At 39.1% G+C, this 24,800-nt stretch overlaps 2 protein-coding genes across 2 annotated transcripts in view; one reads left to right on the forward strand and one right to left on the reverse strand.

The window, feature by feature from the left end:
• The first annotated feature begins 2,770 nt into the window (after window positions 1-2,770).
• LOC148361446 (synaptogyrin-3-like) lies at window positions 2,771-9,131 on the forward strand. Its single transcript, XM_088342124.1, has 4 exons — window positions 2,771-3,003; window positions 5,576-5,810; window positions 7,680-7,825; window positions 7,901-9,131. Exons 1-4 carry the CDS (start codon window positions 2,899-2,901, stop codon window positions 8,138-8,140), a joined length of 726 nt encoding a protein of 241 aa, XP_088198250.1. The 5' UTR covers window positions 2,771-2,898; the 3' UTR covers window positions 8,141-9,131.
• Window positions 9,132-14,337: 5,206 nt separating this feature from the next.
• The window catches only part of LOC148361447 (voltage-dependent T-type calcium channel subunit alpha-1H-like), a 161,558-nt gene continuing 151,095 nt past the window's right edge, over window positions 14,338-24,800 (reverse strand). The window contains exons 33-35 of the mRNA XM_088342125.1: window positions 24,186-24,342; window positions 21,192-21,697; window positions 14,338-20,055 (exon numbers count right to left, since the gene is read on the reverse strand). Of these exons, the coding sequence (XP_088198251.1) occupies window positions 19,513-20,055; window positions 21,192-21,697; window positions 24,186-24,342 (1,206 nt within the window). The 3' untranslated portion in view covers window positions 14,338-19,512. The remainder of the gene's footprint in view (window positions 20,056-21,191; window positions 21,698-24,185; window positions 24,343-24,800) is intronic.

Below are 24,800 nucleotides of genomic sequence, written 5' to 3' on the forward strand. Positions count from 1 at the left end.
TGCAGAGGTTTGTTGACGAACTGACCAGGAGTGAATGAGAGCACTGAGTTTAAATAGTAGGGGAGCCAATCAGGCAATGAGCAGCAGCTAGCGCTAAACGAGCGGGAATAGGTGAGGGCAATGTGTAATTGTGACAGTAAATAACATTAAACCAATCAGAAATATACACCATACATTGTTATTGTGGTAAATGTGTGTTCAAGCTGCAAACGCTTCTTTTTTTGATGCAATATCTACATAGATGTATCGAAGCCCATTTCCAGCAACCAGCACCCCAGTGTTTTAATCGTACAATGTGTTGGGACAATCTGTTAGAAGGCTAAATGATGATTAGAAAACCCTTGTACAATTTTGTTAGCATAGCTGACAGCAGTTAAGCTGGTTACAGAAGCTATAAAACTGACCTTCCTTTGAGCTTGTCAAGTACTGTATCTGGAGCATCACATTTCTGGGTGTAATGAAACTTTCGGAATGACCAGAAAACAGAACTTTCATTTGAAACATGAGATTATATTATTCTTCTAAAAAAAAATGAGGCTATTGCATGCGACAAATTGACAAAAAACTGAAGATTTCTTCCAACAGACTGCACTACTCCCTTCAGAGAACATCACAAACAGGCCCTAACCAGAGTAGAAAGAGAAGTCGAAGGTCATGCTGCACAACCAAGCAAGAGTACCAGAACATTAGTCTGTAATTTGAAAAACAGAAGTCTTACAGGTCCTCAACGATTAGCTTAGTAAAATAGTACTCGAATAACACAAGTGTCAACAACCACAGTGAAGAGGCAACTCCAAAGTGCTGGCCTTCAAGGCAGAGTGGCATAGAAAAAGCCATGTCTGATACTGACCAATAAAAGAGAAATATTATTACAGACGCTGCCCTACATACAAACAAGATTCCGGACGATCGTTCGTAAGTTGAATTTGTTTGTGAGTTGAATTTGTTCGTAAGTTGCTTCAGTACTATATTTTGTATGTTTAAGGCTTGTATAAGAAACTGGTTTTGTTTTGTACTAATAAATAAACATTTCAAGAAATAATATGCTCAATAAGGATAGATAAAGTTTGCTGCTTGAAAAGTAAGGGAGATTTGTACAAGGGACTTTAAATAAATGAGCTATCACTCCATTTTGTAAAGATACGCCATGGACAATACCCGATTGGATCAAATTTAATCCTACAACAGGACAATGACCTAGAACACATCCAATTATGCAAGAACTATTTCGGGAAGTATCACCCTACTGGTATTTTTCTGTGATGGAGAGGCCATCGCAGTCACCAGCTCTCAACCGCATTGAGCCGTTGTAGGAGTAGCTGAATCGTATGGTACGTAAAGTGACCAAGCCAATTTAACTTGTGGGTGGTGCTTTTGGAAGCCTAGGGTGAAATTTCTCCAGATTACCTCAACAAATGAAAAGCTAGAATGTTCTTCAAAACTGCAATGGGTGCAAATGGAGCATTCTTTGATTTTCATCAATTTTTGAAGGTTCAATTTTTTTTTTCTCCAAAATATCATTATTTTTAAACTTCTCAATGTTTTGACATACATTCATTTGATAAAATAGTGTCACTTTTCATGGAAAACAAAATTATTCAGTTACATTTTTGTTCTATATTTTCACATTTGTTGGATTGTTATTATATTAGAATTATTGACTTGATTTGCATCGAGGGCTTCGCGGCGGCTGAGTGGTTAGTGCGTCGGCGGCACAGTTCTGAGATCATGGGATCTAAACCAAATACCAGCCTTTTATGTGCGGAGTTTGCATGCTCTACCCGTGCTTGCATGGGTTTCCTCTGGGCACTCCGGTTTCCTCCCACATTCCAAAAACATGCATGTCAGGTTAATTGGCCGGTCCAAATTGCATACCTGTCCACCTGTACGGTTTTGCCGTACAAAGTACGTTTTTATGCATTTTAAGACGAGTACGACGCACAAGGAAATCTGTGCGGAAAAACGCAAATTTGATGGGTACCTCCCGGTATACAACGACTATCACGAAACGACAAATCAATCAAGTCAAAGGAGTCCGCCGCGGAAGCCTCTATCTCGGTATAGTTTTTTTCGTCGCAAACGAAGCGAGCGGTTTGATGCTACTGTGCGCATGCGTCTACCACCTGGGGATTTCCCATCATGCATCATTCTGTGGTAGATGTTTGGTGAAAGGAAGTCCGTCTCTTTAGAGAACCGGCTTTTTCGGCTCAACTCATTAAAGAGAGCCGGCTCTCACACGGCTCACTTGCTTTGATGCATTAAATTACGAATTATTATGTTGTATAAAGAAGTTCAGAAAAAAAGGAAGTATAAAATGAGAAAATGAAAAGACAGGTTTGCGGTTATCCCTTTAATCAGTATATTACCAACATTAATTTAATGCAGAAAATGAATTAATAATTTGAATAAGAAAATGTATTATTCTACTTAATTATATTTGCATGTATTTTTTTCTTCTACAGTGAAGGTCCAAGCTACTTAATTTTTGAACTTTTTTTTATAATAAACCTCATTCATGTCGAGCAAGTCAGGATCTCACAACAAAATGTTAATTAACAATATATATTATATAACAAAACGCATGCACAATATAGCATGTTAAACTACAAAAATAAACACGTTTGGAAAAAAATATGGTGTAAGATTATTTTGTATTTTGTAAGGGAAAATACGACATTTTGTAAGGGCATGGAGCCCTGGAGCTTGACAGGTATGCAATAATCAGCATGCAGTAGTCTGAGTGTGACGTCATCGCGTGGCTGCGGGACGCTGCGGCTGCGCACAGTGGCGCACACAGCTGCTTTCTCGCGCCGTCTCGTCCGCTTCAATCGGCGGGGAGAAGGAGCCACAATAAGCCGGTGGAGGTCGCCACTTCGCTCACAGGCGAGGCCGACCGCGATGGAGCGAGCGTCCGCCTACGGAGTCGCCAAGTCCGGCAAGCTCGCCTTCGACCCGGTCGCTTTCTTTACACATCCGCGGACCATCTTAAGGCTTCTGTCATGGGTGAGCATCTTTCCAATGGGGGAAAAAAGGAGGGGGGCATATCCTGTCTTTGTTTCATGACGTGAATGGTCCAGGATCTGAATTAGTCAAATTAAGATAGGCTGTTGTGGACTGATGTAACAAAAAGGGACATTTCGTTTTGTTAACATCAGCAATTTGCTCGAGAAGATTATGCAAAATGAACATATTACTAAAGCAGAGGCAGTGACGTGCGGTAAGGTTCGTGTCTGGTAAGGCAGAGTCGGATTTACATATAAATTAACCTTTGTCATATTCATCATTTGATTGGCAGGGAATAAAGCAATAAAGGAACTGTTGCATAAAAGTATTTCAATGTCTTACCTTAACCTATGCATGAAGTCTATATGCTGGTCTTTCTTTTTGAAATAAAAGCATTAATAGATAGGTAATCCTCTATTTTGGTAAAAAAACAAAAAAAAAAAACCCACAGAGGTCAGATCAGAATCCGTGGTCTCACTATCGCCCTCTGCGCTGAGGCAAGAGAATTACGTGCCTCACTCTCAGCACAGTAATACGTTACAGACTAATTTTATTCATAATTTCCATAACATAATGTGAAAATTAAATGATTTGCAGTGACAAAGAATATCCCCCAATTGTGAAGTTAAATGTAAACAAACTTTCATACATTTTAAATGTTATATTGCAGGGGCGGCAGTAGCTCAGGAGGTAGAGCGCTCGTCTTGGGATCAAAGGATCCCAGTTCGAATCCCGGCTCGTCTGTGTTATATGTCGAAGTGTCCTTGGGTAAGACACTGAACCCCTAATACCCCCAATAAGCAGGTTAGCGCCTTACATGGCTGGAAGGCCGCTATTGGGAAATGTGGAGCACATTGTAAAGCGCTTTGGGAAGTCATTGACTTGAAAAGCGCTATATAAATGCAGATCATTTCATTTTTTCATTTAACAATTTGGGAGGGGGTGTCCTTAGCAGCAAGATGGCCGACAATCATGTCAGCTCCCTCTAGGTGAGTGTCACATTCATATAATACTTAATGTATTTTTGTATTTTTCTCATTCAACCAATATTGATTTACTTCTAATAAATGACATAATGAAAACGTTTTTTTTTTTGTTTTTTTTTTTAAGTTTTAGCCTCTAGCAGGCACTAAATTATACACAGTGTCCCTTCAAGTGAGATATCTGGAACCTTTCGGACTCAATGTGCCAAAATATTTTATATTTTTATTTTGGGGGGAAAAGCGGTATCTTATATTTTAGGACAGAATTTAAAAAAAAAACTGCTAAACCCGCTTTCCAGACAAAAGCTTTTTTTCCACTTTGTGATGTTTGATGTTTTAATAACATTTATAATATAATAATGATAATAATGTTTAAGCCCCATATAAAGAAATATCCTAATTGAAATGGTCTCAGTCCTCAGAAATTCGAAGTTCATTTCTACCAGCCTTTTCATCATAAGGATTTCCAAACAGGGTGCAAGCAGACTTATTTTGTAAAAATGCCACAAAAAACTGCAAACAGGAAGGATATAAAATATATCAGGGTCGGAATTGTTTTGAGCCAGAAAGCCATAAAAGCAAAAATGTTTATGATTTTTCTTTCTTGAGAGAGCCAAACCTTATATTTTATGACCAAATTCAATAAAACTGCCAAACCTGATGTTTGATGATTTGATAAAATGCATTAAAAATAATAATAATTATGTTAGAGCCTATGTCTCATATCAATATAATAACGATACCACTTAAAATCTGTCACCCTCCCGCGCTTGACTTAATCGTGTTGAGTTTTAAGTAATGGTTTTAAAATAAGGTGCGAGCAAAGATAATTTGTGAAAATGTCACAAAATACCCATACCCCAGCCTCCCTCCAGAGGGTGTTAGTTTGAACGAGTCTGAATACATGAAAATAAGGCTAACACCAGTGTCTTATTTTTAAATACCGGTACCTACAATTTGAAATGTGCACATTCAAATACAGTCCCATATTTCTAAAAACACACACACACAAAAAAAAATCGCACTGGTAAAGTTCCAATATTCCAATATAAAAAATCAGCATATTAAATTTGATGTAAAAATAAAAGTGTATTAGAAAACACATTTTAAAAAAATGGTTCAAATGTATATAATAACATCAATATTTTAAACCAACTTTCAGAGTGAAACCTGCTCTGTCAGGGGTTTCCTTATTTTGAAAATATACGCTACAAATACGCTATTTCAATGTATTAGTCTCCTTATACTTTTAGATACTGTAGATCCAAACTTTTGAAATATTGTTTAAAATTTAAATGGTAAAAAATAAACACATACTATTACAAACACTATAAACGCACACAGAGAAAAAAACAAACTCACACATATTTTTTTAATATTAGAATAGAATAGAATATACCTTTATTGTCATTGTTTCAAAATGGGTTAACATATTGTGACAATGAAATTGGGCATTAAGATCAAATTATACATATTTTTTCATTTTTAAAGGATCGGTGTGTAATATTTTGCTCTTCATTGTGGTGAAACAAAACAACTTCATAAAAAAATAAAAGTAAAAATGTTTTTTTTTCCCTTTTGACTGTCAGGTTTTCTCCATGGTGGTTTTCAGCTGCATCGTCAACGAGGGTTACGTCAATATCGGCAGCGAGCGCCTTCTTTGCGTATTCAACAAAAACGCAGACGCGTGTAACTTCGGAATGACAGTGGGGGTGGCCTGCTTCATGGCTAGCGTCTTCTTCCTGATCCTGGACGCCATCTTCCCATCCTTCAGCAGTCTGACGGACAGACGACGTGCTGTGTTGCTTGACCTCATCTGCTCTGGTACCCCAAAAACTTTGGAATTGACCAAAAAGTCATGAAACCTAACCCCATTTAGTCTTCACACCTTTTATTTGAAACCCAGTCTACCCCAACGGTTCTCTTTTCCCCACATCCCTTATTTATAACCATAACCTTATTCAAAACCCTCGTTGGAACCCTGTCTCTTCCTCAAAGCTCATCCTTCAAACTATATGAAACACTTTTAAAACTATAAACCTTTTTTGTTGTTAACCCCTTAACATTTCCCCAGTCCGCCTGCGACTCGTCAGACTGTTGATAAACAAAGTTGTGTCTTCACGATATAACTAGTCACTGAAATACATCATGCCACCTATCGTTGGAAAGCTTAAAGTCTTTAAGATATGATGACCATTTTAAAATAGACTCATTACAGAAACATAAAGATCAGTCTGAAACATGATACCTGAAAACTATAAAGCCAGTTTAACTCACCCAAATGTGGCGTGAAATTCCACTCACGACATGATTCCCCACAAACATGTTCTGGTTACATTCTCAAGAGTCCAATGAATCCATCCGTGTAAAATATTTACTCCAAAATACACAATAATGCCAACAGAAAAACCCCCCGCCTAAAAGCATTACTGTATTGTTGTCATCAGTTCATTTCGCACCAATAATCCCCTTACAAGATAGACGGACTCGTCTAATGATTTCTAATATGGTCGTTACCTCTGAATTTTTGTCCGAGACCACTCTCAGCTTATTGCAAGCCAGTGACACGCTATGAGGGCCTGTATTGAAAAAAAAAAAAACATCAGGATCTACATCGGCTTTAAATATCTTTAGCCAGTACAAACAGAATCAAATGACGATTGACCCATTGGTTAGCCAATAAAATCTGAAGAAACAAATACGCAGATGAATAATGTGTATTTGAATTAGACCCCAAAATAAACATGCATAACGTCACTCGTGATTACTTTTCACGCGCTACTATTATGCGCAAGTGTGCACAATTATTGACTACTATTCACAACTCTTTCAAAATTCCTAAAAAATTAGCCAATGTAAAATACACAGTTGCAAAGATGTTAGTGCTGTAAACAGGTCATTTCTAAATGGCTACTTTGGGAAACTACTAGACTTACCAATATTAAAATGTTTAAAATACAATGCTTAGTTTTTCAAATTGCGATCAAATGTGACTAGGTACAGTTTAAGGCTTCAAGCTATTGTCTCACCTGTGTTCCCAGCTAAGATGACCATATACACTCTCCTGGAGGCATTCAATTGCAAAAAATGCCTGATTACTCAACCTTAGAAGCACTTGCAGTGATTATTTCAGTTTGAGACAAAACATCGGAGTCTTATCTTTCAGAAGACCCCAAAAACCGTCACCTTCTTCAAACGCTTTAAGAACAGTTTCAATTTACTTTGGGTACGTTTTGGATTGGGATTCTAGGCGAATTGTACAGGAACATTAAGAAGATTACATTGACATCAACACAGTAAGTAGCTCCAGAGACTCCATGTAACAACTATCTGGTCTGCCTAGCTCCACTCGGTCTAAGGGCAACTTAGTAATTCCCTTAAAAGTATTTATTTGTACGATAAGTGGCCAAGATCCCTTTCACCTCTTCAAAGGTCTAAGACTATGTATATAGTATCAAATTGTCATTTACTATTCAGTTATCTCCTTACGGAAGTTAGAAATGAGTTGTTGAATTTAATAACATCCCTTCAGTCCGGCCCTTGGCTTGCAATCAAATTTTTGATTTAGCCCTCAGTAAATTTGTCTTTGACATCTACTGGTCACACAATACACACGGTCCTTTTAAATGCACTTTCAAAACCTCAACCTTGAAGTCCTTAAACTTGCTGTTTGTGTGTTTTTCCTCTCCTGAGGCGTGGCCAGTTTTCTGTGGTTCGTCGGATTCTGCTTCCTAGCCAACCAGTGGCAGGCGACATCACCGGACGAACTGCCGCTGTCGCAGGGATCCGACGCCGCACGGGCCGCCATCGCTTTCTGCTTCTTCTCCGTCATCACATGGGTTGGTCGCGAGCACTTTTTGGAACGAGAATCTTCATTCTGATATTAAAGATTTACTTGAATTTCTTGGCAACAGACGGTGCTGACACTGAGCGCCCTGCGACGCTACATGTCGGGCTCGCAGGCTAACCTGTTCACTTGGCAGCACCTGGAGGCTGGCTCCGCCCCCGGCCACACCCGGGCCACGCCTTATCCCATCGCTAATGGCGCCACCATTGTGACCACCAAACCCTACCAAGCTCCGCCCTTCACCGAGACCCTGGATCCGCAGAAGCTCACGCAGCAGCAGCACAGGCCTGTTGCACCCGCATTCTAACTGCTTGTGTTGCCATGACGACCGTCTCTCTTTGCTTTTGTGTATTTGCGTCAGGCACATTCACGGGCACGCCGCGGTAGTCAATCACTCACACACGTGTGCACTCCAACACTCTCAAACACGAGCATGTTCTTTTGGATTAGAACAGTGGTCCCCAACTTTGTCCTGACCACAGGCCGATTCATTGGCTGACAATATTTTCAAGGCATTAAAGATTTTTGTTCACGGTTCATGGATCCTTTAACTCTCTGGGTTGTCCTGGCACCACTTCCTGTGGTGTGTCTTGAGCAAGTACAGCCTGGCAAAACCCATTCATTTTTGGGGTGAGGGTTTGCTCCCCTACGTGAAACAGTTTTCCATGGTTATTAGTAGCAGGAGAAGCCTCCTGATTTGACTCAGATACAGCACCTTTATCGTCTGCTCAAAGTTGTTTTTTAAGTGTAAAGTGTCATCCCACTCTACATGGATAAGCAGGACCTTGGCAGCGTTGTGTGATGTCCTAAATCACTGGGGAAAAAAATATTTTGCTCCGAAAATAAATCCACGGTACGGAAGAGCCCGAAACAGATGGGTGGACGTGGATATGGACTAGCTCTTTTAGAAAGGAGCAATTGCACCGTCAGAAACAGGGCTAAGTTCAGCGTCCATTTCGGGCCTTCAAAGTACAAAACCTTCACCCTAATTAGTGGACGCTGAGGAAGCCCAAAGACAGCATTTAACATGTTTGTACTCTTTCTAAAATAATAATCACAATATTAATAACAAGACTAACATTTATAATACTGTACTGTAATAATACAAAAATAATACAGATATACAACAACAAAATCTACTTTCACATACAATAAAAGTACTACAGAAAAAAATCCCACTATGGAAATACTACATAAAAATTAATTCAGAAATAGTACAAAAATAAAACTATAGCAACACTACAAAAACTACAGAACTTCAATAAAAATCTGACTTCAGAAATACAAAAAAAATAAAATAAAATTACTTCACAAGTAACAAATGAAGTGCTTAAAACGGAGACCTAATAGACTATTTTGCTCTAATTGTGTTTGTTTCCAAACCAATTTGATGAAACTTATTTATTTAAAAAGAAGTATAACATGTCACATGCGGCCACCGACTCCAAATAGTTGCCCACCCCTGGAGCAGAACATGGAATGAGTTCTAGTAGGTATGCATATTATCAAATAATAGGGGGCCCCAAATCTACTTTTGCTTAGGGCCCCATGAAGGCTTGGGCCGGTCCTGTTGGGGACCACTGGATTAGAAGACACTGTCACTTTAACAAGGGACATTTTTATTGGAAGCATTTCATTGGCTCACTGTATGAATGTCATAGACTGCGGGTTTTGCGGGATATCCTGGCAGGGGAATTTTTCAAAAAGGCAGGCCAGAAGCTTCCTGAATATTCCGCTCCATATGAAATATTCATGTGACTTAATATTTCATTGTGATATGCTCAAGTGTATGTATAATAAAAAAGAAAAAATGAACAAATAAAACCAGCACCATTATCAAAGGGTTCTTCCTTTGTTTGTCAGCACGTACATGCATCAAATCGGAGCTTATTGACATGCATGGAAAAGTAAAATATTCATCGTGTGGGATTTACCATCTCTAATTTGCATTCGTGTGTCTCTCTCGATAATAGCTTTCTTTTAGATGAACCTACCTTTTGTTGTTATCGGTAGCTTAGATACAAACAATAATACATTTTTTTTTCATTTTGGTGTTTAAGTTCAAATATTTGTATTATTCAGTGGTTACAAACAAAAGAATCGCAAAAAGCAATCAAAAAGACAAAACGTGCTCACTTTAAGTCACTGTTTGAATTCTCCCTTACGTTTTTTTATCGTGCTCGATTTAAGTTGCAGTACAAAATACAGTGTCATCTTGTGGTCAAATAATACACACTGTCACTAGTAAAAGAAAACTAGATTTTCACAAATGCATTTACGTACATGCATGCAAACCTGAAAAATTCTACATGTTTATGATGTTAATATTATTTATCCAAAAAACACAATACAATTAAAACTTTACTATAATTTTCTGCAATATAATCGCTTTGATGAGCTTAAAATGCGTGTGTGTGTGTGTGTTTGTGTCTGCAAGTGTCGATTTCTATCAAATTAAAGAAAGATAGAAAAAATGGAAAATAAGACAATTATCCTTTGGAGCAGGGGTGTCAAACGGGCGGCCCATGGGCTGGATCAGGCCCGCTAAGGGATTGAATCCGGCACGCAAGATAACGCTGAGGGAAGTGCAATAGAAAAACGAGCTGCAGGTTGAAATATGTCCACTTGATGTTACTAAAGCCAGGTGCCTCTCACTCTCTCTCTCTCTCTTTCTCTTCCTTTGTTCCTCTTTGTCTCTTTCTCTCGCAGGGACTTTTTAACTTCTTCCTCTCTTCCTTTTTTACTTTTTCTCTCTCTGTTCTATCTTTCTCTCTCTCTCTCTTGCTTTACCCTTCTCTCTTTCTCTCCCTTTGTATTTCTCTTTGGATTTCTTTCTCTCGCTTTCTTTCCCCCCTCTGCTATTTCTCTTCTTTTCTCTTTTGTTTTTATGCTTTCTCTCTCTCTCTCTTTCTCTCTCTTCCTTTCTCTTTCCTTGTTCCACTCTTTCTTTTTCTATTCCTATTTTTCTCTTATTTCTTTCTCTCTTTTCCTAAATCTACTCATCCTGCCCCCTGAAAGAATGTTTGTTCTATCATGTGGCCCCCGAGTTAACATGAGTTTGACACCTTTGCTCTAGAGTAAATGTTTTATTTTTACTTAAGTATTTTTCCATTATAGATCAAAGCAGCTCATAACCAATAAACTCCAATAAAATTCAAGAAAGATGTAGTAAAATAGAACAATAATAAATGGTTGAAAGACCTAATAAGCGGAGTGACCGGAGGCAAGTCAAAGTCTGACAGGAAGTAGTTTTATTTGACAGGTTCTGTTTTAAGCCCTGCTACTCTCTGTGCATCCCAGATCATTTTATGTTTTAAACTTCAAATCATCATCATCATACATACATCCCGAAACATTCAAAGGTTTTCATAATACACCTCCTTTCTTTACTCGGTTCTGCTGCCGCCAAGTTAATAAAATAGAATCTTCATTGTTTAATCATGAGTAAGCCCTTCTCATTTCCACACCTAAGCCCCAAAACACAAACAGATAGTTTGGATTTTTCTCAAAATGGCCACCATCCTTTTCAGTATGATACAAATGTCATTGATAATCTCAGCCCAATGTCAGGTTAATTAGTTATTGAAGCACCTTCTGAAACAATTTGTTCACAGAAGGGACACTATGTGTTATTTGACCACTAGATGTTGCTATATTGAGTAGAGCAACTGAAAATGAGTGCTACAAAGCACAAGGAAGATTATAAACCTGAGAGACTCAAAGTGACAAAACTGCACTATTTTTATAGGGCTTATTTGGAGGGGGGTATCCTTAGCAGCAAGATGGCCAAAAGTCATGTCAGCGCCCTCTAGGTGAGTGTCATGGTATGTCAAATCTCTTGACCTGTGAGTATTAAAAAAAAAGAATGTTTATTTGATACTTCATGTATTTTTGTTTCTCATTCAACCAATATTGATTTATTTATAATAAATGACGTAATGAATAAAGTTTTTTTTTTTTTTTAGTTTTTACCTCTAGCAGGCAATAAATCATAAACACTGTCCCTACAAGTGGGATATCTGGAACCTTTTTGACTCAATGAGCTAAAACATTCTATATATTTATTTTTGGGGGAAGAGCCGCACCTTATATTTTAGGACAGAATTAAACAAAACTGCTAAACACGCTTTCCAGACAGAAGCAATTTTTTTCCACTATGAGATGTTTCATGTTTTAATAACATTTATGAAATAACAATAATGATAATAATGCTTAAGCCCCATATAAAGAAATATCCCATTAAAAATGGTCTCAGTCCGCAGATATTTGAAGTTCATTTCTACCATAATTTTCATCATGAATAATGATTTCAAAACAAGGTCAAGCAGAGTTATTTTGTAAATATGTCACCAAAAACTGCAAACAGGAAGGATATAAAATATATCAGGGGTCAGAACTTTTTTGAGCCACAAAGCCACAAGAGCAAAACTTTTTATGATTTTTCTTTCTTGAGAGAGCCAAACCTTATATTTTATGACCAAATTCAATAAAACTGCCAGACCTGATGTTTGATGATTTGATAAAATGCATTACAAAATAATAATAATTATGCTAGTGACTGTGTCTCATATAAATATGACAACGATACCACTTAAAATCTGTCTCCCTCCTGCGCTTTACTTTTCATGTTGAGTCTCAAGTAATGGTTTTAAAACAACGTGCGAGCAAAGATATTTTGTAAAAATGTCACAAAATACTGCAAACAAGGATACCAACGTATTTACCTTCAGTGCAGACAGAGCTGGGCTAAAAGAAGAAGTGCGGGCGTCCTGTCCTGTGTATAACTCCGACCATTCCTACCGCTCACCCTATCAAATTGCTTCAGTTGCTTTGCTAGAGATTCTTGGTAAAAAGTTTGTTTAGGGTTAGAGTTTGTTTTTTGGCTTTTTACCATAAAGTGTCTCAACAAAGAACAGATTGTTTAACAGGCTTCCATATCAAAGTCAATTGAGATATTTGCAGCCAAAACAGGGTCTGTTGGTGTGACACCTTGACTGTAAACTGTAATTATAATGGTGTACTTTACAAACTGGACTGGACTTCTTGGACACCATTTTAGTTTTGGCTTTGCATGTGTGTCAATCAGCATTGTGGTTTTCAATTAATTCAATACAGTAATTACATACTATTTATTCATCTCCCAACCATGGTCAGAATTCCAACTTTGGGAATTGAGTCATTGTTATTTGTCCTCCCATCTGTTTTATAAAATGTTCAACATCTTTGAAATCTACATTTTTCTTAAAGGTTCTCATGTGCTTCATTTCTCATTTGTCATTTTTTTATTAACTTGTACATTTCAAAATATATTCAGGAAACGGTATATGAGCATGCGTATTCTGATGCATCTCAATGGCTAAGTTACATGGGGAAAAATCCTAATGACATGTATCCTTACTATACTTGAAGGTAGCACTTCTGCCTTTAGTGGTAGAAGCGCAGTACTGTATTGCAATCTCTGCATTCCCTATTTCGTTTCTTAGGGTCATGACAAACATGTCCACAGGGCTGAATTTGTAAAACTTCCAAGGGTGTGCCATTGATTGACATTTTTAGTATTGTGCCATTGATTGACATTTTTAGTATTTTCCTCGGTTCATCCACAAAACAGAAACTTTTTAATGTTTGTGTTTGAAATGTTGCATACATTGTTGCATTTTGGACCAGGTTGAAGACCCAATCCTCCTCAACCCAGCCCCCAGCAACATTTCTTTCAGGTCCAACTTCAGACAGGAAGCTAAAGCTATTTCTACCCTGAGATTACAAAGCCATAAAACAGGAAAGAAAACTCATCAGGTGGTAATAGTAAGTGAACAAATATTGAGTGTGTGCTGGGAGCAAAACCAGATCAAGACCCCTTAAGCCTAGGTCACATTTCATGTTTGATGTATTCATCGGATTGAGTATATCAGAAAATGGCCTCCTGGCAAGAAACCTCTGGGAAGTTGCGGCAATCAACCAGATTGCTAAATACCTGTTACATTTACTATTGAAGTAAACAAAATAACTAAAATTGCTCTTTAACATGTATGGAATTTTTGTGATTTAAAGAAAATGTGGTTTTTTTCACTACTGTACATGTAAGTTATATGAAAAAATGTGGGCACCCTTGATCATCTTCAAGACTTTCTTTTAAAAACAATTCTTTGGATCAGCAATTTCCGTTCAATATACCATTTAGCACAGTGGTCAGTAATCTTTTCTGTACTTCTTTCTGAATCTCACAACCTGACCCACAAAGAACATTAATAAAAATAACAACAATAATAATAATTATCAGACATGGGGACTTGAGACTTAGTGACTTGGACTCGAGTCGACTCGAGTCGCTGTTTTTATGACTTGTGACTTGACTTGGACTTGGCAATCTAAGACTCGGGACTTGACTTGTGACTTGACTTGCCCAAGAAAAAAATACTTGGGACTTACTTGGGACTTGAAGGTGAAGACTTGAGACTTACTTGAGACTTGCACATGTGTGACTTGGTCCCATGTCTGATAATTATTATACAAATGATATGTCAATAATAATAGTAATAAGCCTGAATCCTCTGTGTTGACACAATATCTCAAGAGAACTACCGTAAATTCCGGACTATAAGCCGCTACTTTTTTCCCATACGTTCTAACCTGCGGCTTATTCAGTGATGCGGCCAATTTATGTAATTTTTCTAACAGCCGCCAGCGGCGCTCGAGTACAAAAGGTAAGATTTAGACCGGTGGAATATGTGCGCCGAGGAAGACTGCAACTTCTTAGCTTGTGCACAAATTAAATTAGCGTAGAAATATCCTCACCATGCAAATTGCACAAAGAAAGGCACAGGACGCAGCTTTCAGGCTAGATGCAATCGAGCAGTCCGATAAAGAAGGAAACATGGCTACTGCACGTAAACTTTGCGAGCGTGTTGCTAGCATGTTTTTGAATAAGGGAGCGTGGGACGACGTCTATATGACATAGTCTCTTTCCCATACTGGGGAAGACGACTTTGATGACGTCAGTTATAAGTAGGAAGTTGAGGACGGATTTCCGTGATTACCACAAGTACGGTATGTTTTTTTAACAGAGCCGTTTACTGTGTTGTGAGTGTGTTTCTAGCAAAACGCTACCCTTCACAGGCACGGTTTGGGATGAAAGTTATAATATTATTATTAAAGCTTTGAAAACTCTCTCGGTGTACCGTCTTTCTTTGTAAATATGTGTAACCATGTATAATATGTATTTGCAACTGTATATTTTTGTAATGTATTTATTTTAGAGACTTATTCTGATATGTTTTCCACGGGCGAATCAAAAAGAAGGGGTGAAAACAACGGGGGCTGACGGGAAGTGGAGTAAAGGTGAGACGTGTTTGTAGACGCAGTGGACAATAGTGGATATATATTTTTCCCACCCTTACCTTTGGAAATATACATTTTTTTTTCCTTGGATCATTTTCAATGGGACCCGGACTCTGCAGGTCTGCATCAAACCTTAAGTGCCGGTATCATTTTCCGTTCATTTTGCCGGCTGTGGTTTTTGGACTGTGTACCTTACCTGTATATTCAGTTACAATCGCGGGACTCAAAGTCGGGTTTGGGTTAAATTTGTGATTGTGTTACATGTTTTAATGTGGGCGCATGCGGCTTATATACAGGTGCGCCTTGTGTAAGTACAAAAGTGGTTATCCTCTTAAAATATGGTGGGTGCGGCTTGTAATCAGGTGCGCTCTATAGTCCGGAATTTACGGTAAATGACATGGGAAAAGCATTAGATGTAACCTGCTCAGCACACTAGTTTTACTGGCAGTACCACGTTGTATCAGATTTGTTAACTTGAGGGCTCATGTGATTTAGAATCATGCACAGATCGCTGCAATGGGAGCCCAGCTGATGACATGGGAAAAGGCATTATGTTTGATCTTATCATCCCACTATCTTTATTCACGGTAACCCATTTGTATCGCCTTTTTAAAATTGAAGGTGCATGTAATTGGTCAATCGTTGTACAATGTTGTTATCACTGAACTAATTCCCCTAATGTTCCATTACGGTTCCACATTGTAGAATTTAGTATTGGGGCATTATGAGAATTAATTCAGCCAAAACAACGTTGTACAACGTTTGACATATCGTAGCGCCTTCAAGATAAAAAAGCTAGAAAACATGATGGCGTGAGTAAAAATGGTGTGATGATGAGATCAAATCTAATACATTTTCCTATGTTATCATCGGTATTCTCAATGCTACAACCTGGGCTTGATTCCCGTTGCATCCAATGTTAATCAAACATTATCAGAGGTTTTTGTCGACTAAGTGACTTTTGCCCAAATACAAAGACCCCTCGCTACTTCTCACTACCTCTATGACTCCTTGCTTTGGTTATTGCTTGTTCACCCCTTCACAGATTTTTAAATGATTTGATTTTGTCTTTGTTGTCATTAATATCATTGTGTGGTGCATTGTGTTCAGTTGGGACAGATTAAGAAGGGCTCTTTGAGATGGGTGGGCATGAATGTCTGTGTGCGCAGCCGTGATAGGCTGCTGTATGCAGTCTGACAAACAGGCGGACATGCACAGTCAACGTCCTCGAATACAAACAAACTGCGAAGCACAGTGACAGCTAAGCGGTTAATGACATTGAGAAACAAATTCATCAATTAAAACGGACCCTAAGAAAAGTCCGAAGGGTGCAAGGAAATTGTGATCACCAGCAGGTGCTTCGTGGATTATTCGGCTCCAGAAGCGACATGGGCAAGACAGATGCTGCTAGTGCGGCTTCCCGCTAACGGCTAGGCTAACAATTCTTGGACGCCACCGCAGCAGACCCTGTATCTTGCCAACGACAGGTCTATTAGCCATGAAATGGACGATTTGGAGCCGCAACTTCTGGACAACCACTGCATTTGGGACGGTCTTATTTTAATCATCGCAGAGATTTGTTTCCATTTGAGGACACTTGATGTTAGCGCGTAGCTAGCCGGCCGCTCTCTAAATTGATTCTTTAACATTGGAAGGAAAAGCCCTCCAATTTTGTTTTACTTTTGTTTAATGACAATAAAACCATTCATTCAACTGCTATTATGCGTTATGTGTTATTATTTGTAAATCTATAATTGTTATTTTGTTACAATCCTATACTCTCAGTTGGTGATGAGGTCATCTTGAGGTAAGTTGAACCTTTTTGGGGCTTTCAATAATGGTGCAACGCTTCTTCGCCGATTTTAACTTTTCGCGGGTGGTTCAGGTCTCCATTAACACCGTAACAACCCAGAGAACTGTACCGGACCCCGTTTTGGTGTTTTCTGACCACTGATTTAGCAGACAAACACTGTGATGATTGAGAAGTAAAATCAACTTTGTAAGATTTGCAAAAAGTGTTGAGGGTCATTGTTGAAATATCCAGCCCTGGTTCAACTTCAACTTTACTGATTGTTCGTAAGTATATGCTAATACTGACTGGAGTCCATGCGACCCTCAACTTTTTCAGTACCGGCAATGGCCATACAGACTCACACTGTGATGGAACCCCCACCAAATTTTACTGTTGTATCAAGTGTTTGTTTTGGAATGCTGTGTTCTTCTTCCACCATGCATACCACCTTATTATGTCCAAATCATTCCATTTTTGTTTCATCAGTCCATAGCACCTTATTCCAAAATCAAGCTGGCTTGTCCAAATGCTCAAATTCTACTGAGACCTCAGTGTAATTGAAAATCTGTGGTGTTATATAAAGCGGGTCGTCCATGCTTGGAAATGATCAGACCTGACTAAGCTGGAGATGTTTTGTAAAGAAGAATGGTCAAAAATAGCCTCAACCAGAATCCAGACCCTCATTGTAGGCTATACCAAGCGATTAGAGGCTGTTTTTTCTGCAAAATCAGGATCTACAAAATATTTATGTAATACTTCTGTTTGAGCGGCCACATTTATGCCCCTGCTTACTTTTGTCTAAGTAATTTTTACACTCTCGGTCAATCCTATAATCTTGATTTCGTTTCTCACTATAAGATATCCAATGAAATCGCTGATCCAAACAACCAATGATCTATAAAGGAAAATATTGAAAATGAAAAGGGGTGCCCAGACCCTTTTCATTCAACTATATTTGAGTAAAACAAAGGTGTTCAAATTTACTGAAAAAAATGGAAACATAAAAATGGTGCTGATTATGAAAATGTGCAGGGGAAAAGCAAAACAATTCGTAAAAGTTGCTAACAACATAAGAGTTGAGCTGACTGTGCAATAAAGGGTTTACTTTCCGCACATGCTGGTTTTTATTTGGAAGTTTCTTGTGACAGTCCTCAATTCTTCTCAAATGTGATGCAAAAAAAACAATAATTGTATTCAATTAAATTTTAAAAAGTTGCAAAATCCGTTCAAAGCATTCGTTAAATCTGGATGTACTTATTACTGGGATTTTTTTGTCCTCATAAATAGAATGTCTTGACTAGTCAACCACCAAAAAAACTACGCAAAACAGAGTTCATCATTACCTCTAATTGTCTATCTTTTCAAATTCCAGCAAAATTTGGAGCATAAAACATTACAAATATTAGCAAATTTTGTATTGCAGGTTAACCATGGTGCATTTGTACATTAACACTTTAGAAGTACTCATTATTTTTTTGTTCCATGTATTTGACACATGACTTTGCAATTGAGCAAAAAAAGCAAATATTCTCACCAAAACATGAAAAAATAGGATGCAAAGTTTTCATTAATTATCCAAAATATATCTTTTTCTCTTATCATCCATCGCAGATAACATCACATTTAAGGGCGTAGCTTTGGCATGGACAGTGGGGACATGTACCCACCAATATCCAGCAATCATTGCTACGACCCCATCAAATTTATGCCCTTGGTCTTCATACACTTGTAACCAGAATAAGAGCAATAACCATTTTTTTGTTCCATATTTTTAGAGACACTGTGTATTATTTGACCACTAGGGGTCGCTGTACTGTGTAGTTTAACTGAAATTGAGTGCTACAGACCCTAAGAAAGATTACAACCTACGGAGACTTAAAGTGACAAAACCGCAACATTTCCATTCTCAATTTCCCCCCCAGCCTTTTACAAGGTTTTGTTTTTTTGTGGGTACTCTTAGCAGCAAGATGGAGGACAATCATGCCAGTTTCTTCTTAGTGAACATCATGGGATGTAAAATAAATCTACATATCTTAAATTACGAGTATTAGAAAAATGCAGGTCTTTATGATAATTCATGCATTTTTGGTTATTTTTCTAATCGATACTTTCTTTTTTTTAATGAATGACAATTTTTTTTACCACAAGGAGAAGCTAAATAATACACAATGTCCCTTTAAATGCTCCTAAAATGTAAGGGCAAGTTACGGCAGACATTTTTATGTTTTTATCACTTATTTGGTCTTTTTAATTTCTTTCTTTCGAATCATTTTGAGTTCTTTTTGTGGAACAGAAGATACAGTAAATTCGTAACAGTGTTGAGTTTGTATTTTACTGTGACCTTGGCTAGAGGTGTAAAGAGTTTAAAACAAGCAAGAGCTAAGTGGACGTGTAGTCAGTAAACGCTATAGGCTAAACGACTTCAAAGTTGTGCATCTTGTGTGCATAAAACAAACAAACTGCATGGCAGGGAGCAGTCTGAACACACAAACCCTGTGATTGGCCCGGACAAGGCGAGGGGGCGTGGCCTAGCCTGCTTTCAAAAAAAGTCAGTCGTCCACAGAACCGGACTCGGACTGATTGGTCGCCAAAGTGGTGGCGTCAAATGAGAGCGTCCGCCTCCTGAGGTCCAAACTGCTGTCCATTAGCTGCGTCGCCGTAGTAACCGGCTCCTCCCCTGGGGGCGGGCTAACGCGCTCCTTCCTGTTGCGGCTCGACACCGGCGACACCGATTGGCAGAGACGCTCGCGGGCCTCGTCGGGATTAGGCGTTAGGTGTCTGTGCGAGTGTGCGTTGATGAGGTGCACTTCCTCATCCACGTCGTCCACCGTTTGCGGACCCGAACCCCTCACATCCTTTACCACTAGTTCCGACTCCGGTCTGGGTTCGGATCCGCCCGTTTCGCCGCGACTCCGGCTTGAGATGACCCTCTGTGGTTGATTGTACTTTAAGGTGTGAACGCTGGACGAGCGCTGGCGAGGCGGCGTGGAAAGAGGGGCAGCGGTGGGCACGGGGGTAGGCACGGGGGCGTGGCTGTCCGAAACGTTGTCGGTAGAGCCGCTTTGATCCAGCGAATCACAACGCACGGCCTCCTGCAAGCAAAAACTTTGGCGATGAGGTCTATCAGAGTATATGGCCCTTTGTGCCCTGCTCAGAGATAAGGTCTTAAGATCAAGCGCGAATCCGACCTGACCCTGATTGGACCTAAAATGTCAATCATTACGTTTGGGTCCGGCATTTATTTGCCTGCCGTTTTTTACTATTCAACCGTCATTGATCTTCTTTGTCACTCTGCTTCTCCCTCTCTTTAAGTGGCATGCTTGCTTTCTCAGGACAAACTTCTGCTGTAGTATGTCACCAAATTATCAGCTTGTCAAAAAGACGGACGGATTTAAAATTTTTGCATCAACTCTTAAAAAAACCCATCAATGATTTAAAATTGTCTGTAAATCTAAACTCTGAAGACACAGAAATATAGAATATCTGAATATTTGTACAGCCTTGTTTAACTTGTTTTTTGTTACAAAAGACAGTCTGTAATTAGTTATCATCAATCACCTCTAAACAAATAAAATAGGAAATTTCAGGTTTGCTTCAGCCTTGGTCTTGCAAATCAAGTAAATTGGTCAGGCTCGGGCTGGGTCGGGCTTTATTACCCGTGGGTCTGGGTCTGGTCTGGCTGGATATTTTTAGGCTGATCTTAACTCTGACCCTGACAAAAAAATTATACTGTTTATGTTTTCGTGGGGAAATATTAACAAGAAATTAATTCATACACTGCCTGCCAACTTAAGGAAACTGAGGTTTGATGCCGATAGTGGTCAATAGCACAAAATGTGTGTGTGTGTTGGGACTAACACGTTACTATGTTACTGCACTATTTATTAAAAGCAGATTATAAGGGTGGGCGTGTTTACATTCACCCACAAAGGAAAACTGAATACAGTTACGGTGGCTCCTTCTCAAGTAGTAGGAGGTGGAATTTCTCCTCATGGAGATATTCTCCCTACTGTATATACTCACATCAGAGTCATATTTACAATTAGAAAATAAAAATTCTGAAATCAGGAAGTCAGTTTACATGAGCATTTCTGGTTGTGTGTCACCTGTAGCGACTCAAAAGGTTTGCCACCCCTGGTCTAAAATCACAAGTTTAAACATATGAAGATAATAATAATAGTAATAATCACCTGTACTGCTAAAATGAATAGTTTCAGAACACACTTACTTGTCTACGCAACTGTCTACCCGTAGCACGGAAGGACGCCGGCCTCTTGAGGACGGAGCTGTCTGGGACATATGAAGGGCTCAGCTTGTTACGGTCCAGGCTCTCTTCAGGGCTCAGCCAGTGAGACGGCCCTCTGCTCGGACCATGCCAAGGGCTCAGCCTGAGCGAAGGGTGTCTGTCTATACTGCAGCTGGAGACCAGCTTGGCCCTCTCAGGGCCCGCCCGGTATCCGTCCACGCTGTGCGCCGAACTCAGTCGACGGATGTCGGGGACGCGTGCGGGGCTAAAACGGCATCCGTCTACACTTAGGGCCGAGTCCAGTCGGCGTCGGTCGGACGGGGCGCTTCGATGTGGTGAACACCGGTCGATGCTTTGTGAGCTGCTTAGGCGGATCATGGGACGACTACTGTGTCCATAGCCCAGCGAGGCGTGGCTGATGGCGGGGAGGGCGCCCGGGACCTGCAGCAGGGAGCCGCCCCCGCTTGAGCCCAATGAAGTCACCGACCCTGTGTGACCACATGCAAAATTATTATGCAGACTATCATAAGCGTCATAAATTCTGGCCTACAGGCTGCTACTTTTTGTTTGCATTTTAAACACTTTAAATATGATGCAACTTATTTTTATTTTTTTTTGCGAGGCAAATGGTCGGATACATCTCGGTGGCGTACACCCGCCAGGCCCCGCATCAACTGTGCGGCGCTTTCCGCCCCGGCAGCCGGGCAGCCCGGCGCAGAGTAACATATTGTGCCGAAATCAAGACACTCGTTTAAAGACTGTGTCCGTAGCTTTCAATCGTAAGCAACTAGCGCAGCAGTCAATATTAATTACATTTGTATTAACATATAGGCAGAAATACGATAAAAACATTCTCAAAACAAAACTCAATGTACTGTACTGACTAAAGTTCAGAAAAACATACAATCACACCAGCCTGTACACAAGCTGTGAAAATTGAATGATCTTAAGCTCTCCCATCCGTTGCGCACATAACAAAGTGATAGAGGAGACCAAGTATTGTTACTACTACATTCGAAACATATAACTAAACATGTCAACACTAGTTACTAACTGTTCAACTTACTATCGTGGCTGACAGTTGTTGGATTGATAGCAGCCTAATATGACTTTACAGTTTTGGGCTGATAGGAAAAATATACATAATATTTAGTGACCTGTTTGCACACTTAAATTTCAGCCAACACTACTTGTTAGAAAGATTCCAAGCATTTATGTAGAATTCTTTTTTATGTAAAGGAAGCAATACTTGGTTTCCTCAATGGCTTGCACATTGTCTCTTTATGTTTCACATTATTTCACTCATCGTCCTCTATATCAATTTGTCATGTGCACAAAGGATGGGAGAGCTTAAGATCAGTCGCAAGACTTTTTAATTTTAGTCAGTACAGTACATTAGGTTTTGTTTTGAGAATGTTTTTCTAGCACTCAAATATGTTAATTTAACATAAATAGAATTTTGACTACTGCACTAATTGATTAAAATTGACAGCTTACATAGTCTGCAACGAACATCGTAATCACGGCACAATGTATTTTTTCCCTGTACTAAACAAATCCCTGCTGTTTTTTTTTAAATGTAGGAAATGGAAGTGAATGGGTTCATTTTAATAGCTATTTAAGTCTGCGGCCTAAAATCTTGTGCGGCCTGTACAAACGCAAAGCTGAGTTTCTTGCTTAAAGGTAGTGTCCGCAGTTTGAAAATATCCAATCGCTGGCGCCATCATCAGGTTGAAATCATCATTGCAGCCTCTATCAGCTGCTTGTGTGGCGCGTGTAATATGTGTCTAAGTTGCGCTCGAAAAAACTTTGCTTTTTTAATATTTCTCGGGATTCGGGTTGGCATTTGGACTGTAATTGAAACTGTCATTTTCTTACTTTCACCATTTTCACCCTAGAATTAAAAAAAAATGACAAGAGCGGGAAATTACTCTCCGGACCCCTCCACCTGCCTGGTTTCCTACAATCTAATGCGCTTCGTGGCCTAACACCAATGATAAAAGAAAGATAAAAGCAGATATGCATAGTTAGTTAGTTGGGTATGGTTAACACGTACTTAATATAGAAAATATTTAATTTTCAACTATTTAAAGAAAGCTCAAACTGGGCACCCCACCTTTAAATTTGCACATGTGGCTTTTAATCTCATCTCAGTTAGCACATCTCAATCCCGCCTCAGACACCTTTTTAATGACACTTTCAAAAAACCTTTAGGAAATGAAAGCATTGTAAGAGCCGCTGAAAGGACAAGTTCAAATGAAAAATAAATAAAAAGGGGGTCAAATTTGCAGAAAAGAAAAAAAAAAGAAAAAAAGAAGTGTGCTTGCAGTGGTGGAGAGTGACGGGATGCTCGTCCTTGCATTTTTTGTTTCTATTTGTTAGTGTAACAATAAGTGGTGAAAGTAAGAAGGGGCCTGTTTCAAGTCCAAACGCCAACCCAAACAACAAGAAAGATGAGAAAAAAAAAAGAGTTTATTCAGGCGCATCTAAGAAATGTACATACTTGCACGGGCATCATAAAGGAGTTTTACAGATGTTATAATGATGATATAAGCCAAAGTTGGCGGGTACAAGTAAGAAAGATTCTGTACAGCTCTTTTAAGTATGCAATACATAATATTGGTAAAAATAGTAATTACAGTAATTAGTTATACTATTTTTTAAATATATATATTTTTTGATGACCGAAACATTTTTGGACAATTCTCAGAAACCCCCTCATCAGAGCGTTTTTTTCTTTTTTACATTTCCATATCCGCATTTCCATTTTGTTTTGTGCAATTTGCATTTTCCATTAAACTGAGGGGAATGGAATGGAATAACAAACTTTTGTTTTGAAGCATCAATTTTTCAAAAACATTCATGACAATAATAACAGCAAACATAACAATTTTAACAACAATAATAAAGAATTTGTTCGACATCCCCGAAGGCCAAAAAAGAGGCAATATAAAAAGTTAAAAAAAAAACAAAAACCTGAGTAGCTGTACGCCGAATAGGCGTCAATGGCACCCGGCAGGTATGGCGCGCATCTGATGGGCAGCTGCTGGTTATAGCTGTCACTGGGCAGGGACAGCATGCGGCCGATGCTGAGGAGGTTACCGTGGCGACGCTCTTCGTCCTCCACCTGCACCTGCCCGGATCGCATCATATGTAAATTAATGTCACAATACTCAATCATTCATGGTCCCTTTAAACCTCAGCCAATTGCTCTCCTTATTGATGATTGCATTTTCCCTTATCATAAGCGTAATAAAAACAATGCAGCACCTATTTATTCACATCAACACATACAATGAAAATATAAAACAAAGAAAATGAGTATAAACATTTTTATTTTATTTACCAAACAAACAACATAGTTGTTTCAGCATCTTTCTTAGAAAATTAAATTTTGCTTGTGAGCAGTGCAGAATTTTGAAGACCATGTTCTAGGTTCAAGGTAGTTTTCCTCTGGAACAGAGGGCCACATACCCTTCGATGATGAGGGGTCAGGGTCAGTTTGTAACAGAAAAGATGTGACGACCGCAGGGGTGCCCAAATGTAAACATTTATTGTTTTCCAGAAAGCCACAATCAAATTACTTTCTGG

Source organism: Urocampus carinirostris, chromosome 8 (assembly GCF_059441175.1).
Source record: "Urocampus carinirostris isolate Australia breed hairy pipefish chromosome 8, RoL_Ucar_1.0, whole genome shotgun sequence".
NCBI classification, from domain to species: domain Eukaryota; kingdom Metazoa; phylum Chordata; class Actinopteri; order Syngnathiformes; family Syngnathidae; genus Urocampus; species Urocampus carinirostris.